General features: G+C 49.2%; 1 protein-coding gene across 1 annotated transcript in view; it reads right to left on the bottom strand.

Moving 5' to 3' along the window:
* Positions 1-10,557, bottom strand: part of LOC132597952 (carbonyl reductase family member 4-like) — a 28,087-nt gene extending 17,530 nt beyond the window's left edge. The window contains 4 exon segments of the mRNA XM_060306169.1: positions 9,476-9,513; positions 9,756-9,931; positions 10,018-10,128; positions 10,131-10,557. Coding sequence (XP_060162152.1) covers positions 9,476-9,513; positions 9,756-9,931; positions 10,018-10,128; positions 10,131-10,557 — 752 coding nt within the window.
* Between the last annotated feature and the right edge of the window lie 5,479 nt (positions 10,558-16,036).

Below are 16,036 nucleotides of genomic sequence, written 5' to 3'. Positions count from 1 at the left end.
GGAGGTTTTATGTGGGGTGATGTCATTAGGCCTGACGGCTCTTGGGTTGGATGTTGGAGCCTCTCTCTGGCCACCAGCCCCCGTCACCTGGCACCCCAGGCCCCGTCAGCATGAAGGCACTTTAGGCATTTCTCCTGCAATATGCAAACCAGACGCCTCAGGCATGGGCTTTGGTTCTGACCCGTTGATGCCTCGCATGTTGGGGGTCATTTGCCGCCACTCGGTGGCCGGGAACCAGCTGCAGTGGCTCAAGTGAGGAGTGCAGCTTGTACAAGGCCTCTCAGGGTGGCCTTGGGGGACGTGACCGGCTGCTCCACGGCCAGATCTGCCTGGCTCCCCAGCCACCAGGCTGCCTTGGTTCCTGGCCCCTTTCCTGGCCGGGTTCCGGTTTCTGATTCTGAGAAGCCCCAGATGTGCTTCCTAGAAAATAGCTCCACTGCCTGCAAACAAGCCCTGGATGGTCACCATCCAGGTGGCTCTGCCACTCACGGTGGGGACAAAGGCCTTGACGTGCCCTGTGGGTGACCCGTGAGTTAAGGGGAGTGGCTGAGCCTCAGAGAAGCAAGGAGCTGGGAGCTGGGAACACGGGGATGGTTGAGGCAGACTGCTCTCAAGGTGCCCACATCTGGGCAGTGGCCGAGCAGACAGATGCCAGGACAACGCACCCAGCATGAAATCAGATCAGGGAGGCATCCTAGAGAAAGAATGGTTCCTTCTCTGGGACGGAGGGGTGAGGCTGAGGAAGGCTTCCCAGAGGAGGCAGCCTTGCAGTTTTGAGGGGTGAAGAGGAGTCCATCGGGTGGCCAGGGTCTGGAAGAGGCAGTGGGCAGTGGTTAGGAGTTTGACCTGGAGCCAGAAGCTGCTGGAGCTTCGGGAAAGAACCGGAATCCAGCACCTGAGACCCTAGCCCAGTACCCTCAGGCCACATGACCTCATATACCCCTCCTCCGACCTCACCTCCCAGCCCTGCCCACTCAAACCCATCCACAGCTCCTCAGAAAGTCTCCATCTGAGGCCAAAAGGAGTTTCCCTCACACTGTGCCAGCCCAGCTGGCTCTCCCGTGAGTTTCCTCTGTCCCGCGGCCCCTGCCCTGTGGGGACCTTCGCTCCCCTGCGCAGAGAAAGCCCGGATGGTCAGAGGTGTGTGGCAACTTGCTGGACCAGCTCTTCACTACGTGATCAGCAGAGAGGAATGGGCAGCCAGGGAGGGGCTGGCAAGGTGGGGGGAAGCTCTGGGTATCAAGGGGTGGCCTCTGTTGTTGGTCTAAATCCTACACTGAAAGAGACGCCAAGGGGGGGAACCAGCAGTGTTCATCTCTTCTATTCCTCCAGCTGCTGTAGACCCTGACTCCCCCAGCCCTCCCGTTGCCACGGAGAGGCCTGCCTCTGACACACACAACCTCTGGTCTGAGAAAGGAGTGGGGATGATGAGAATGTGGCCTGGCCGGGCAAGGATGAGGGCTGGGCACAGTTGGGAGCCCAGGGGTTTGCTTTGGGAATAGCCTTGGGACTCATCCAGTGACCCAGTCAGCGTGGGGTCCGGGGATGCCAGCTGCCAGGGGGGAACAGAAGGGCTGGGGCCCGGGGAGCACTTCCTAGGAAAACCCAGCCTCGCCACACTGCACACCCAGCTGGACCACAGTGGTCAGTGCCAGAGGCCTTTGGACCCAGGAGATGCCAGTCTCATCCCAGGTCACTGTTAGACAAATTCGCATTTCTTTAATTAATTCAGTCCCTCAGTGACCTGTGACCATCTCAGTGCCGACAACGCTGGGGACACAGAGCTCCCAGCTGTGAAGGAGGTGGACAAGGACACAAAAGATGCCCACGGCGGGGTCAGGGCTATAATGGGGGAGGTGCATAGGGAAGAGGTTTGGGCATCCAGAGGGGAGCCTGCAGAAGCCTGGTGCTGGTGAGCGTGTGCCCAGCTTCTCAGAGGCACAAAGAATCTGCACTTATTAGCACTCCTCCTCCCCCCGTAATAAATTCCCACAACTGCGTCTCTCTCAATTCATCTTCTTCTGCCATCTCCGTTGCCACCAGCTGAGTTGAGGCCAGCATCGCCTCTTGCCTACCTTCCTTCCTGATCTCCTAGCAAAGAGAAAAGTGAGATACAATGCAAGACACGTCTGTTTAAAGGCTTGAGAGAGCTACAGAGGCTGCCAGGACTGAAGGGGCCAAATCCCGGAGAGAAGGGAAACTCGTTAAGGCAAAGATGATCGTCTACCCTGATTCTCCCCAGAGACAGCTGACAAGTTGTAGCAGCTGTTCTTAGGGGCCAAGGAGCTAAGCCAAAACAAAGCAAAACAAAACAAAACTAGGCAGACAGTGGCAGCTAATCCGAGCTCTTAGAAATCTCAAGGGGGCTGCGGAGATGAAACTTGGAGTTGAGGGCTGTCAGGGTACCCAGGACCTGAGTATCTAAATTCCAGGAGATGAGAAGCACAGAGAAGTGAGTGCAGTACTCACTCTCTCCACCTCCCCTTCCAGAAACTTGCCGACTCTTAAGCAGAATGAGGCTGGCAGAAAGTGGCTGCTAAGAGACTGAAAATCTAAGCAGAACTTTCAGCAGATTCATGATCATGAGAAGAAAAAAAATATTGGAGTTCAGGGACCACCAAGGAGGAGTGTCAACACAGTTGGACCCATGAAGGTGGATGTGTCCTAGGAATAAGGGTAAGTCAGAGATAAACACAGCCCGAGAAAGTCTAAGCCCCAGCAGAGAATCAGCTCAGGCCTTGAGTGGATTAATATTCTCTCTCCCTACTCTAAATGCCTCCAGAAGCTAACGTCGAGCCTCTTGAGAGGATTATAACATTATATAGAGGCTCTGCGAGTTTGTACAAAATGTTCAATATTCATTTAAAAGTTCCCAGGCATCCCAATAACTGGAACAAGAGAAAAAACAGACAAAATAATGACCCACTGATGATGCAAATCCTGAAGTTATCGGACAAAGAGATGACTATTATTGTGATTAATACATTCAAGAAAATTGGTGACAAGCCGGAGAATTTCAGCCAAAAGCCAGGATTAAAAATAAATAAATAAAAGAAGCAAAAGGAAACTCTAGGTCTGAAAAACATAATAACTGAAAATAAGAACTCAGTTGATGGGGTTGAGAGCAAAGTGGACTAGGCGGAATAGAGAATTAATTAACTGGAAAATGAGTGAAAAATCTATATTACAGCACAGAGTGACGGAAGAAGGACCAATACAGAAAAGATGATAAGAGACACAGAAATCAGTTAAAAGATCTGACATACATATAATTGGAATCTCAGAAGGAGGAAGGGGAAATGAATTAGACAGAAACAATGCATGACAAAATAATTTCCAAGAATTTTCCAAATCTGATGAATGACCTTAAGCCAAGATTCAAGAAGCTTAATGAGCCACCAAGTCACCCCTAACACACTGTCACAAAACCAAAGACAAGGAGAAAGGCTTACAAGCAGCCAGAAAAAAAAGACACATGACCTTCAAAGGAACAACAATAAGACCGACAGGTGACCCTTCAACTAAATGATGCAACCCAGGAGACGATGGAAGAACATCTTTCATTAAAGTGCTAAAAGAATATAAATGCCAACCGAGAATTATATACCTTATGAAAATATTCAATTCCTTTCAAAAACAAAAGTGAAATAAAGATCCTTTCAGAAAAATACAACTTGAAGAATTTATTCTCAGTAGACTTTCGAGAAAAGAAATACCATAAAAGAAGTTCTTCAGGCAGACACATAACAATATAGGCAGAATGAAAAGCTGAAGAAGAGGTAAATGTGTGACTATGTGGGTACAGCGGAACAATAAGAAAAATATACAGAAGGAGCAAATAAAGTTAAAATGCTCTGAGGCCCTTGCATTTTTGCATTTTCTAGGAAGCGGTAAAAATAGTTACTTAAATTAGACTATAACAAGTCCTTTGACTCTGCATGGTATAATCTCTAGAGTAACCACTGAAAGAACAATTAAAGAAAGGATAACTAGCAAGCTAATGGAAAGGAGGAAATTGAATAATAAAAAATTTTTGATTTTTCTAAAATTAAGAAAGTGAGTGAAGAAATATAAAAGAGGTAGGATAAGTAGAAAATAAATACTTTTCTTACAAGACAAATATCATCTCACTTAAACTGGTTTAATTTTAACCCAACCATATGCTGCTTGGAAAAGACATCTTAAATAAAAGGACTTATGTGATAGGCTGAAAGTAAAGGAACAGGAAAAGATCATGAAAACTCTAACCAAGTGAGTGGGTTTCACTATAATAACATCAGGCAAAGTAGACTTTAGGGCAAAAATCATAAATAGAGGTAAAGAGGGACAATTAACCAAGAAGATAAACTATTGTAAATTTGTATGCACTTTATAACATAATCTCAGAATAAATAAAGCAAAAACTGGACTGAACCAAAAGAGGAAATAGACAAAGCAGCGGTCGTGTGGGGGGGGGGGGCAGTGCATTTCTCTCAGTAATTAACAGAATGAGTAGACAAAAACTTAGGATATACAAAATTTAGACAATATGATGAATAAACCTGATCTACTGACATATAAGGAACATTGTAAAAATAAACAGCAGAATTCACGTTCTTATCGAGCGCACCTGGTACATATACAAGACTAGATTACATGCAGGTCATAAAGCAAGTCTCAACGAATGTCATTTAATTAAAATCAGATGTTCTTTGACTACAGTGGAATTTTACTGAAATCCAAACCAAAAAGGCAACTAGACTATGCCCACCGTTTGTAAACTAGTTAAATATACTTCTAAATTCAGTGAGTTGGACGAGAAATCACAATGAAAATGAGAAGGTAGTTTGAAATGGACAATAATAAAAGTGAATCGTCAAAATAAGGGATGAACCTCCAGCAGAACTCAGAGAAAAACTGATAGTCTCAAAACTTATATTTTAGGGGGAAAAGGGCTGAAAAGAAATTGTCTAAATAAACATCTCAAGAAGCAGTAAAACAACAAAAACAAAGTAAACTCAAAGAAATAAGAGGGAAAAATAAGAGAGAGAGAGATCTTAAATAGTAAAATAGAAAATGAACATGGAATAGTGAAAATCCACCAAGTATTAAGTTTGTTTCTCAAATGTATAATAAAATTTATAAATCTCTAACATGACAGATCATCAACATGGAAAGCAGTATCAAGAATTAAAAGCTGACATCTCTACAGACCTTTCCAGCGTTAAAAAAGGATATTGTGAACACCTCTTTTTGGCAGTAAATTTAAAATTTCAGTTGAGATGGACAAACTCCTAGAAAAACAAAACTAACCAAGAAGAGATAAAAAGTTTGAATAGTCTGATAGCTATTAAAGAATTTGATCTATAATTTAAAACTTTCTCACAAGGAACTCTCCAGGCCCACATGGCTTCAGTGATGAATGCTTCCAAACATTTAAGGAAGAAATAACATGAGTCACGTACAAATCACACACAGAATAAAAAAGTGGGAATCTTTTCCTACTTGCTTTAGAGGCAAAGCAGAGCCTTCATACTTAAAACTGAGAAGAACTTTAAAAGAAAGGGGGAAGAATGTATTTTCCAAAGGCAGACACACCAATATGTTTGCCCTGTCTTCTTACAAGGGGGTTGACCCTCTTCTCACTCTCTCTGAACGTGGGAGGAGTCTAGTAACCTCCCTGACCAATGGAGAGCTGCAGACGTGATGTTATGTGAGGTCCCAGGCTAGGTCTACAAAGGAAAAAGAATAGAGCTTATGCCTCACTGCCTCTCTCTCCCTCTTTCTTCCTCTCTCCCTCTTGGGACATTTGCTCTTGGCCTCAGGCCACCATATTGTGAGGGAGCACAAGCAAGGTCCCCTGTCAACAGTCAGCCTGTAAGTGACTGAGATTTTATGTGAATCCTGTCCCCAGCCTCCAAGTCTTCCAGCTGAGGGCCCAGACATTGTAGAGCAGAGACAAACTGTCCCTGCTATGCCCCATCTGAATTCCTGACCCGCAGAATCCATTAGAGATAAGATTAGTGTTTTAACCAATATTCTTTAGTGCAAGTTTTTATTCAACAATATGTAACTAACACAAAAGGAAAACATTAAAAGCCAAAAATTAAAAATGCAAAAATATTAAACAAAATATTAGCCAAATAGTGTCTGGCTATATAGACAAAGAACAATACATGACGATCAAGTTGGGTTTACTGTGGGATGCAAAACTGATTTGACTTTTGACAGTCAATCTGTGAAATTCACCACTTTAGAAGAATATAATACACACATAATCATATGTTTATCTCAGTAGGCGTAGAGATAGCATTTGATACAATTCAGCAACTATTCATGATTTTTTTTTTTTTGCGGTACGCGGCCCTCTCACTGTTGTGGCCTCTCCCGTTGCGGAGCACAGGCTCCAGACGCGCAGGCTCAGCGGCCATGGCTCACGGGCCCAGCCGCTCCGCGGCATGTGGGATCCTCCCCTTCCGGACCGGGGCACGAACCCATGTCCCCTGCACCGGCAGGCGGACTCTCAACCACTGCACCACCAGGGAAGCCCTATTCATGATTTTTTTAAATGTTTAGCGATCTAGGAATAGAAGGAAACTTCTTTAATCTGTTAGAAGGCATCTATAGTGCCTTCAGCAAACATCATTCTTAATGATGAGAGATTAAAAACATACCCCCCTGAGGTCAGGAACAGGTCAGGGGTACTCACCGTCACAACATCTGTTCAATGTTAAGCCAGTACAGTAAAACAAGAAAAAGTATAAGGACTTGGAAAAAAACCTGTCAGCATATATATATATATTTCTTTTCTTTTCTACTTTTTTGTTTATTTTGTTATCTGCAAATTTGTACAAACATATAAACGGTTCTACTCTCCAGACACGTGATTTCTGAGGCTACCACTGGGACCTGAGACTGTATTTGAACTGCAATGTTTTCTTAAAACTAGAGTCTACTTTTTTACCCAGGTCTGCTTGTAAATTTGTGGCATCCCAGATATTTGAGGCAGCTTCCATAATTTTCATTTTGTATTTCTAACTGGACCAGTACTAACTTTGGACGTGCTTAACTGGCTTGTGCACCTAGGGACGCTACCTGGTATGTTTCTGACTCAGAAGCACCGTCGTTAGTACTCGCACCCTCAGTGGTTCTGGCCTATTCCAACAGGACAGTCCCGGGGACTTTGCCTTTCACGTTTGGGAGCATCTGATACGTTTTCACGTACATACTCTGAAGCGCTCGCAGCTGCTCCCACCATCCTGTGGACTCCGCGCACCCACGGTGCTGTCTTCTGGTGCCTGCGTGCTCGCTGGCTGTCTCAGTTACTCCCGGGGGGCTCAAAACGTGTGCCCATCAGAAAGGGAGACGTGTGTCTAAAACTGGAGCTTTGGGGCAATTTAACCTTTTTGAATTGCGCTTCAGCAGAAGTTTTTCCTCCTAATCCTGCACCTGTTCTGGTCCAGGCAAAGGCTGGTTCTGCAGCTCTGCCTCGAAGGAGTGCGTCCACAGTCACTCCACCCCCTCTCCCTTCTGCCCTGAAGGTCACTCGGCACACCGTGGAAATCCAAGTTTAAAATGGGACTTCAGTCGTTTGTAGAATACTTTGTGTTCATGCGTGCAGATGGCTACCAAACGGAATAAACTTGGTTACAAACTGGGGCAACTCATTTGAAAACCAACAAACCAAGCTGTAAGTTGTACATTCGAATTTATTTTAAAAGTCTTAGCACAAGTTGGAGAATTTCTTTAGCCTTTAGCAACCTAAACTATAATTCCCATCATTCTGTTTCAATACTTTCCAATTACCTGTAACAGACCAACCAGGCTAAACTGGCTTTGCGTCCTATTTTATCCATCAATATTTTCAACTCATGTGGAGTGCCCCAAGTCAGCACAGTGAAAGGAACAGGTGCACTTTATGAAACGCCCCCCTCGCCTTCTTCAGGAGGCTCTGACTGCCGCGGTACCGAGCCCACATCACCTTCGCTTTGTCTTCCAGGGGACCTGCGCCCTGCTGGCTTGGTCTTCCTACAGGCTTCACAAGAACACCAGTGTTCCTGATGGATTCTCCACAGGCGGCCAGCTCTACTGCGAGTCCCATCCCCCGCGCACCACCCCCCACCCCGCCTCCCGCCCCGTGACTTCTACTCCTGAAGATTCCTTAAATTCCCACCTCTCTAACCACGTTCATTGTCGGCCACTCCCAAACAGGTCGGATTTTAGCAGCCTGAGTTCCTCGGAGGAATACCTTCCGCACACGGGCTAGTACCTGCGGCAGCCGGCCGGCCTGCGTGCCCTCACTTCTGTTACCAGGTGCCGCCACTGCCCCCCCCCCCCCGCACCATCACACAGCAGGCCTCAGAGCGCCAACCACAGCTAAAATCACTGTTACAACCTACTACTTCCCAGAGTGACTTTTCAAAAGATGTTTCTTCCTCCTGAGTCTTTGTGAAATAGCGTTTTTCCTTCAAATTCTTCTTTGTGTTGAAATTCTCACGTGAATACGGGGTAGCTCCCTGGGGCACAGTGACACCCAGTGAAAGGTGTCTTCTCCATTTTGAAAACAAACATAGGTGACCTCTGGTCATTCTTTCTCTGTACAAACACTGGCTTTCTGCAGTACAGGCAGACCTCGTTTTATTGCGCTTTGCAGACGCTGTGTTTTTTTTACAAGTTGAAGGTTTTGGGCAACCCTGGATCAAGCAAGTCTATCGGCAGCATTTTTCCAACAGTATTTGCTCATTTCATGTCTCTGTGTCACATTTTGGTAATTCTCAAAATATTTCAAACTTTTTCATTATTACTGTATTTGCTGTGGTATCTGTAATCAGTGATCTTTGATGTTAGCATTACAACTTGACCACTGAAGACTCAGATGATGGTTAGCATTTTTTAGCAATAAAGTATTTTTCAACTAAGGTATGAACACTGTTTTTGTAGATATAGTGTTACTGCACACTTAAGAGACTATACTATAGTGGAAACATAGCTTATCTGTGCACTGGGAAACCAAAAGGTTTGTTGACTCGCTTCATTGTAACATGCACTCTACTGCGGTGCCTGGAACCGAACCAGCGGTGTCTCTGAGGTCATCAGTACGTCAGTTACTGTAGGGGATTACTGCGTGAAATGTGCAAATGACATCATCTACATAGCCTTGTGGGATTACCTCCTCTGGTTCACGCTGTTATTAAAAGCACATTGCATTATAGAGCTATTCAGATATTTGAAATATAAAGATGTGTTATTTCTTTAATCTAGACGTATGGAATACATCAGGTAAAAGGTGCATTACTCGGAAAGTTCTGCTTTGACAAACTGACAAAGTCTAAATTAACAAATACTGTATGCCAGCGAGCAGCAAATCAATGAATCATCCCAAGAAAAGGAGAAAGACAAAATGGAAACAGTTCTCCAAAGAGACACAACTCGGACCCGTTCCACGGCAGGGTGTATGCCACCAGCACGCCCCACCCCACTTACATGAAATTCTTACATCCAGCTCCTGAGAGGTCTTAACTTAAATACAACTGACTTTTAAAACTCCCCTTCTTTTTTTTTTTTTTTTTTTGCGGTACGCGGGCCTCTCACTGTTGTGGCCTCTCCCGTTGCGGAGCAACAGGCTCCGGACGCGCAGGCTCAGCGGCCATGGCTCACGGGCCCAGCCGCTCCGCGGCATGTGGGATCTTCCCGGACCGGGGCACGAACCCGTGTCCCCTGCATCGGCAGGCGGACTCTCAACCGCTGCGCCACCAGGGAAGCCCAATACGACTCACTTTTAAATGAGAAGTTTCTCTTCTGGTTTTAGTACAGATGCAGCTTCCCGGCCCCCTGAGTCCCATCAGACCGAGGTCACGCCCTCCCGGGCGGCGCTGCTCCAGGACCGAGTAACAGTGCGGGTCCCCTTCTCCTGTCCCAGCACCTCTGAGAAGTGCCTGATGACGATGACGTACTTACAGACACAAGAACAGTCTTTACTGTTATTGTAAAAAGCCATAGATGCATATAAATTAAAAGGAAAAAGAAGTTTCCACTGACCTGGTGCAACTACATTCGCTCTCATTTTCTTTCTTGCTACTTCTTTAGCAAGAGCGCGTGAGAACGCGGCTAGCCCGCCTTTACTGGCGCTGTACACGGACTGGCCAGACTGCCCTTTACACCCGCAGTACTTCCCACATTCACAATGGACCCTGTCTGCTGTTTAATCATTGTTTTCACGGCAGCTCTACAGGTCAGCACGGAGCCCAAGAGGTTAGTATGAAGCTGAGATAGCATATCTTCGGCGTTTGTCCTTACTAAGAGGTTATCCCTGTTAATTCCAGCTGCATTTACCAAGAAATTAACTCGACCTAAATTTTTCTCTATCTCTTCAAAAGTATTTTGAACATCATGTTCTTTGGCAACATCACAGCTCAATGCCAAGTGATCTCCCGCGTCCCACGATCTCATCACTTCGGTGAAGCCATCGGTGACATTCCTGTAAAGGTGCCCCCCGCCCCCCCGACGGTGAAGTTGGTGCCCCTGCTCCCGGCCCGCCTCTAACTCAACAACAGCTGCGAGCTCGGACCCGCACAGCATCCTGTCTCCCTACCATCCAGAAACTGAAATTCGCGGAGCAATTGAGAATCCATTCCTAATAAACGGGGTGGAGGGGGGATGCAATAACAAGGAATCTGGTAGAAAAAATCTCATTGTCCCTTGTGAAGGTCACCAAAGCAACGTAGTGACATCAGTGCTTTGGAAGCAGGAAAGCAGACCGGGTACAACCAGGACTGGCGGGGCTGCGAGCCTCCTGGGCTGGCATTCCCTGTCAGCATATATTAATGACATAGTTTGTTATGATAGAGAATCCAAAAGAATGAATGTACAGATAATCTATTAGAGCTAATAAATTCAGCAAGGTTGCTGTATACAAAGTCGATACGCCCAAATCAATTATATTTCTCTATAGCATTCACAAATAATTAGAAAATGGCAGTTTAAGAAATCATTTACAATAACATCAAAAGCACAGAGCACCCAGGAACACATCTAATGAAAGACACGTAAGACATCTGCATGGAAAAATCAGAGCATTCTTGAGAGAAATCAAATAAGATCCTTAAAAAGGTAGAGAGATAAGCCATATTCATGGATAAGGAGACTCAATATTGTAATGATTTGAAATCAACCCAAATTGATCTGTGCACTGAATGCTATCCCAGTCCCAATCCCAGCAGGCCCGTAGGTATGTTTGTGGGGGGCGGGCACTGATAAGCTGATCCTAAAATGTATACGCCAGCAAAAAGGATCTATGACGTTCAAAACAGTCTCAAGAAAGGAGAACAAAATTGGAATTCACAGAACTGGATTCCAGACCCACTATCAAGCCAAACACAAATGTACATTTGAGCACGGTGTGCAAAGGCAAGCAGGCATACGAGGGCATGAAAGGGGGCTGCCTCGTGGGGGTGGGGTGTCAGTGTGACCCCTTGAAGAAAATGGGCTCAGAAAGTGGAAGGTGTGAGGGCAGGTCAGGGTAGGATGAAAAGAGCACCTGCTGTTTGCCAGGTGCTGAACTCTGCAACCGCTCTCTCTGAATTCCCAATGCAGCTCTGCAAAGCACGTGTTGCTAACCCATTTTACAGAAAAGTAAACTGAGGCCCAGAGAAATGAAGCCTCTTGCCCCAAATCACATAGGGCCGTGATGCGAACATAGATCCGACGCTACGACCTGTGCTTCCAGTAACAGAAAGTGGCCTGGGCCGGAGAAGAGGCCTCAGGAGTGAGCAGGTGGGCCACAGAGGTTCTGTGTCCTGGCAAGGCAGGGCTCCCCGGCATGTCGTGCCTGGCATCTCCAGGGCGGGCCTGTCTCTGTCTTCCTCTTCCTGGCAGGCCTGAGGCTTCTGCAGGCCAGATGTTCTCTGCTTACAAATAACACTGTTTCTGGGGTGGCCTGGGAGGGGAGGGAGACAGGGGGCTAATGGCACAGCAGCGTGTTCAGAGCTGGTGAGTGAATCGACTCTGTACTCTTTAAGCTAAAACTTGGCCAGCGCTCAAAGATGCAAAATAAAAATGATTCTCAGCATACTGGGTGCATTCTTTACTCATCCAGCCAATTCCAGAAGAAAGTGGACCCAAATGTTGGCTCCAATTTTCTCTCCTTCTGTGCCCCGGGGTCACACGGGGCCCTGGGAGGAATACAGCCAGAGAGCCTGGGGAGTAAAAGGATGGCTATTGGTCTGGGAACGAGGGAGCTCTTAACCCCAGAACCCCCACGGCACCGGGGATTAGGGTCAGCAGCATGACGGCTGAACGGACCCCATTCTTGTTCTGCAGGCCTCACTTTTCTCTTCTGTGAAATGGGAACATCACCCACCTCACCAGACTATTGATCAAGAAGGTAAAAGACTGCTCCCGGGGCCTGGCGCACAGCAAGTGTGCAGGAAATAGCGACCCCGCCCTCTCAGGCCGACGGGGCTGACAGGGCTGTGCACTGGAAGCTGCTTGCCCAAGTCACCTGCCTGGGGCTGGTGGCAGGGCCCAGCGTGGGACCCTGAGCCCTCCTGTCCCCTAGGACCCATTTGCTGCTGGACTCCGGGGAACAGAGCAAGGGACCTCTGAACTCTGTAAATACTCGGGGATCAAAGGGGTCCCAGCATTGCACAGGCCCTGAGTAGAGCCTCTTTCTAGTAAACATCTGGCCTGGTGACAGGCACGGGGTTGGGGGTGTTCGGCTCTGCAGAGAAAGGAGCTGGCATCAGGAGCGCCAGTTATCTGTGTGTCCCAGACCCCGGGAGGGGGGCACTGCTCCCTAGTCAGAGGCCCCCCTCAGGGACCAAAAGGCCCTGTGGCTTCCTGATCCCAAGAGAATGAGAGCAATTCTCCCTAGTGCCCCTCATCTAGGGAGCTGTGTGGTCTCGGGCAAATATCTTAACCTCTCTGAGTCTCAGTGTCCTCAATAGTAAAATGGCATCAATATGGTGTGTTCTGCATAGAATAGTGAGAGGATTCCAGGAGTTTCTGTCTGTGAACTGCTGAAAACAAGGCCTGGCACCTGCAAATGTGTTAGCTGCTGTTATTATTATCATGGCTGTGGTGGTTGTTGTTAATCATTGTGACTTCCTGGCAAGGAGTGTGGGGAGGAGAGCAAGGGCTCAGAGGAGACAGGGCTCTAGGACAGAGGAATCCAGTTGCCAGGTGGCACCCTCGTGTTACTCCCTCTGAAACCCCTTGGACTGGTAAGCGGGGGCCCAGGATGACCCTTGTGGGGGAAAAGCACAGGGACGGCTGGTGCAAGAGACATGTGGCCCTTATCCATCCATTCACTCCCCCCAGGGCCTCCTGGGCCAGGCAGGGAGTGATGCTGCTGAGAGAGGAGGGCAGAGACAAAGACAGGGAGAGGCCACGAGCTGTGACATCTTGCACCCACGTGGTACGTGGTCAGAGCAGCTGGATCACAAGGAGGACTGTGAAGAATGGTGGTGAGCACCCCATCACCAGAGGTGTGCGAGCCTCGGTGCTGGAGGCAGGGGTGGGGCTCCTGGGTCAGGGGTCCCCCCTCCCACCTCCTGAGAAGTGAGGGGTGGCTGGTACAAAGGATGAGCCCACAGGCATCCTGAGAATGTGATGATGGTAGCAGCAAACATCCTGCAGGGCTGCCGTGAGGACTGCATTTGTTCCTGTTTGCAGAGCCTGGGCAGAGTGCTGGCACGGAGGGACACTGGCTAGGATTACTGTCACACGCTTGAGGGCCTGGATGGACAGCTCGGACCTCACACCACTGGAAACTTCCTGTCCTCCATCAAGAGAGGCAGCCAGGAGGCTGGAGGTGGGGAGTGAATGCTCTCTCAGCGGCATTAGTCTCAATCATCATTCCGGGATCTCAATCATCATTCCTGCATCACAGAGCGGCTTTGTGGAGTGGAGAAAAAATCCATTAAGGTTTTTCAAGCAAAGCTCAAGACATAATCACCTCATTGTTAGGGACCTTAGTGGTGGCAGCCCTGCTCCCTCCCCCATCGACCACCGGACTAGCTCAGGTGGGACTGTGCCTCCCAGGGCGGGGGGCAGGTGACAGGTGAGCCCTGGCCACACCCCAAACAGCTCCGATGACCTCCAGGGATGTCCTTTCCGGGGCTTTCAGCGACAGATTGATCTGGTCCCTCCTGGTACGCCCATCCCCCTGCATATTAACCTTGAAAAGTCCGACTCTGACATTCTTCTGCCTAAAGTCTCCAGTGACTCCCGTTGCCTTCCTGATAGCGTCCAGACCTTCCTCGATGTGCATCAGACGCCCACCGGCCGGCGTCTGCCCGACTCCCAGGCTGAGTGCCTGGCTCTCATTGGGCAGCCTTGGGCTGGAGTCCGGCTCTGCCTGTTCCCAGCAGGTCACCTAACTTCCCTGAACTCCAGGGTCCTCATCTGTAAATGGTATAAAGTAACAGGTGCCTGCAGGTGTTGCTGAGAAAATAAGGAGATAAGCAGAGGGGAGAGTCCGGCTCGGTTCCAGGCACAGGCTAAACGCCTGCGGTTATTAACCTCCTCCTGCCCTTCCCACCCCCAACCCCGCCACTGCTCAGCGCTGCGGTGCGCTGGTGTCGTTGTGCCTCATTCATTGTCTGCCTGACTTACACGTCTCCGTTTAGGCCATTCAGGATGTGCTTTGAAGGTGGGGCTGCAGGACCCGCTCATGGTTTGAATGCTACACGGAGAGGTGCTGGGGAAGATGGGGGAGGGGAAATCAGGGAGCAGTTGATAACTGTTCAGTGTCGCCCCGTCCAGGGAGGAGCCCTCAGCTGAGCCTACTGGGGTCGCTACTGGGGTCGCTGCTGAGGTCAGAGGTCGGAACTGCACTCAGGGAAGGTCCGTCCACCTCCTGGATCTCAGTGGAGCCCCGGAATTGCTCCGAGCCACACGACAATGGGCCTTCCGACTGGGGGTCTCGTGATAAGGCTTCATGCTTTCCCGGTCGTCAGCTAACCCTCCCTCTCGGGATCTTGCACTGGCCTGTTGAGGGGCCCAACATCACCCCATTTCTCAGATGAGGGCACTGGGGACCAGCAGGCGATGGGACCAGCCCAAGTCCCATAGCTGTAAGTGGCGGTGACCCTGGCCACCCGTCCCTGTCCTGTGTTTCTGCTCTAGGGCCTGGGGTGTTTGCCCCTGCCCCCCTTTGCCCCTAGCCTTGTGGCAGAGCCCCCAGAAGGTGCTGGCCCCAAGCCCTCTGTCCACGCCCCCCTTGGCTAGCCCCCCAACCCTGGCTTTATCCCCACTGTATGCAGAAGGTGCCCACCCACACGTGTCGGCTCTGAGGTCTCCCTGCGCTCCAGGCCCGCGCTCCCTTCATGGCAGATGTGTGGACCTTCACGTCTGCAGCAGCCGCCTCTGGTTGTTTCTGGAAGATTCATTCTCTGTGCTTTTCTCTCTTTTCCAAGTTTTCAGATATAATTATTCCAAAGTCGAAACACTGGGAGGACCTGCCCACTGAGGGAGCCTCTTCCCCACCTGGGGACGTGAACGCCTCTTCCAGCCCCCTGGGCATCCCCTCACGACATCCTCCCCAGAGAGAAGAGGTGCTTTCCTTATGTCACACAGCCAGCAGGTGGCAAAGTCACGTCTCAAAACGGCGCCCTGTCTGCCGGGCCAGGGCCCCTCAGGACATCCCAGAGTGCTGGCTGGGAGGCTGAGCTCCGTGCTCAGGCCACCCCTGTACACCAGCAGGTAGGCGCGTCCCTGCCCTGGTTTCCCCATCTGCCAAGAGACACGTGGCCTCTGTCCCCGCAGCTCCCGCGTACATGCACGTGTCGTGTACATGCACAAACACGCCCTGTCAAGGCCCGAACACTGGCAGCGTTGGGGTTTCTCACGGCTCCTCCGTCCCTGGGCTCAGACCCTGGAGAGCAGCGGGAACGCGGCAGAGCGGGGCTCCCGGCAGACGCCCCAGGAGCGCCTGTGAGCGTGTGCACGTATGTGTGTGTACTTTACCTGTGGCGCCCGCTGTCGTCAGGGCCGCAGGGAGACACCCTCATTTGTCTGGAGTCTTGGCCGGCAGGTAACAACTTATGTAGTGATTCCT

Source organism: Globicephala melas, chromosome 10 (genome assembly GCF_963455315.2).
Source record: "Globicephala melas chromosome 10, mGloMel1.2, whole genome shotgun sequence".
Classification (NCBI taxonomy): domain Eukaryota; kingdom Metazoa; phylum Chordata; class Mammalia; order Artiodactyla; family Delphinidae; genus Globicephala; species Globicephala melas.
Note: the sequence above shows the minus strand (reverse complement) of the source record. Positions and strands in the feature narration are given on the sequence as shown.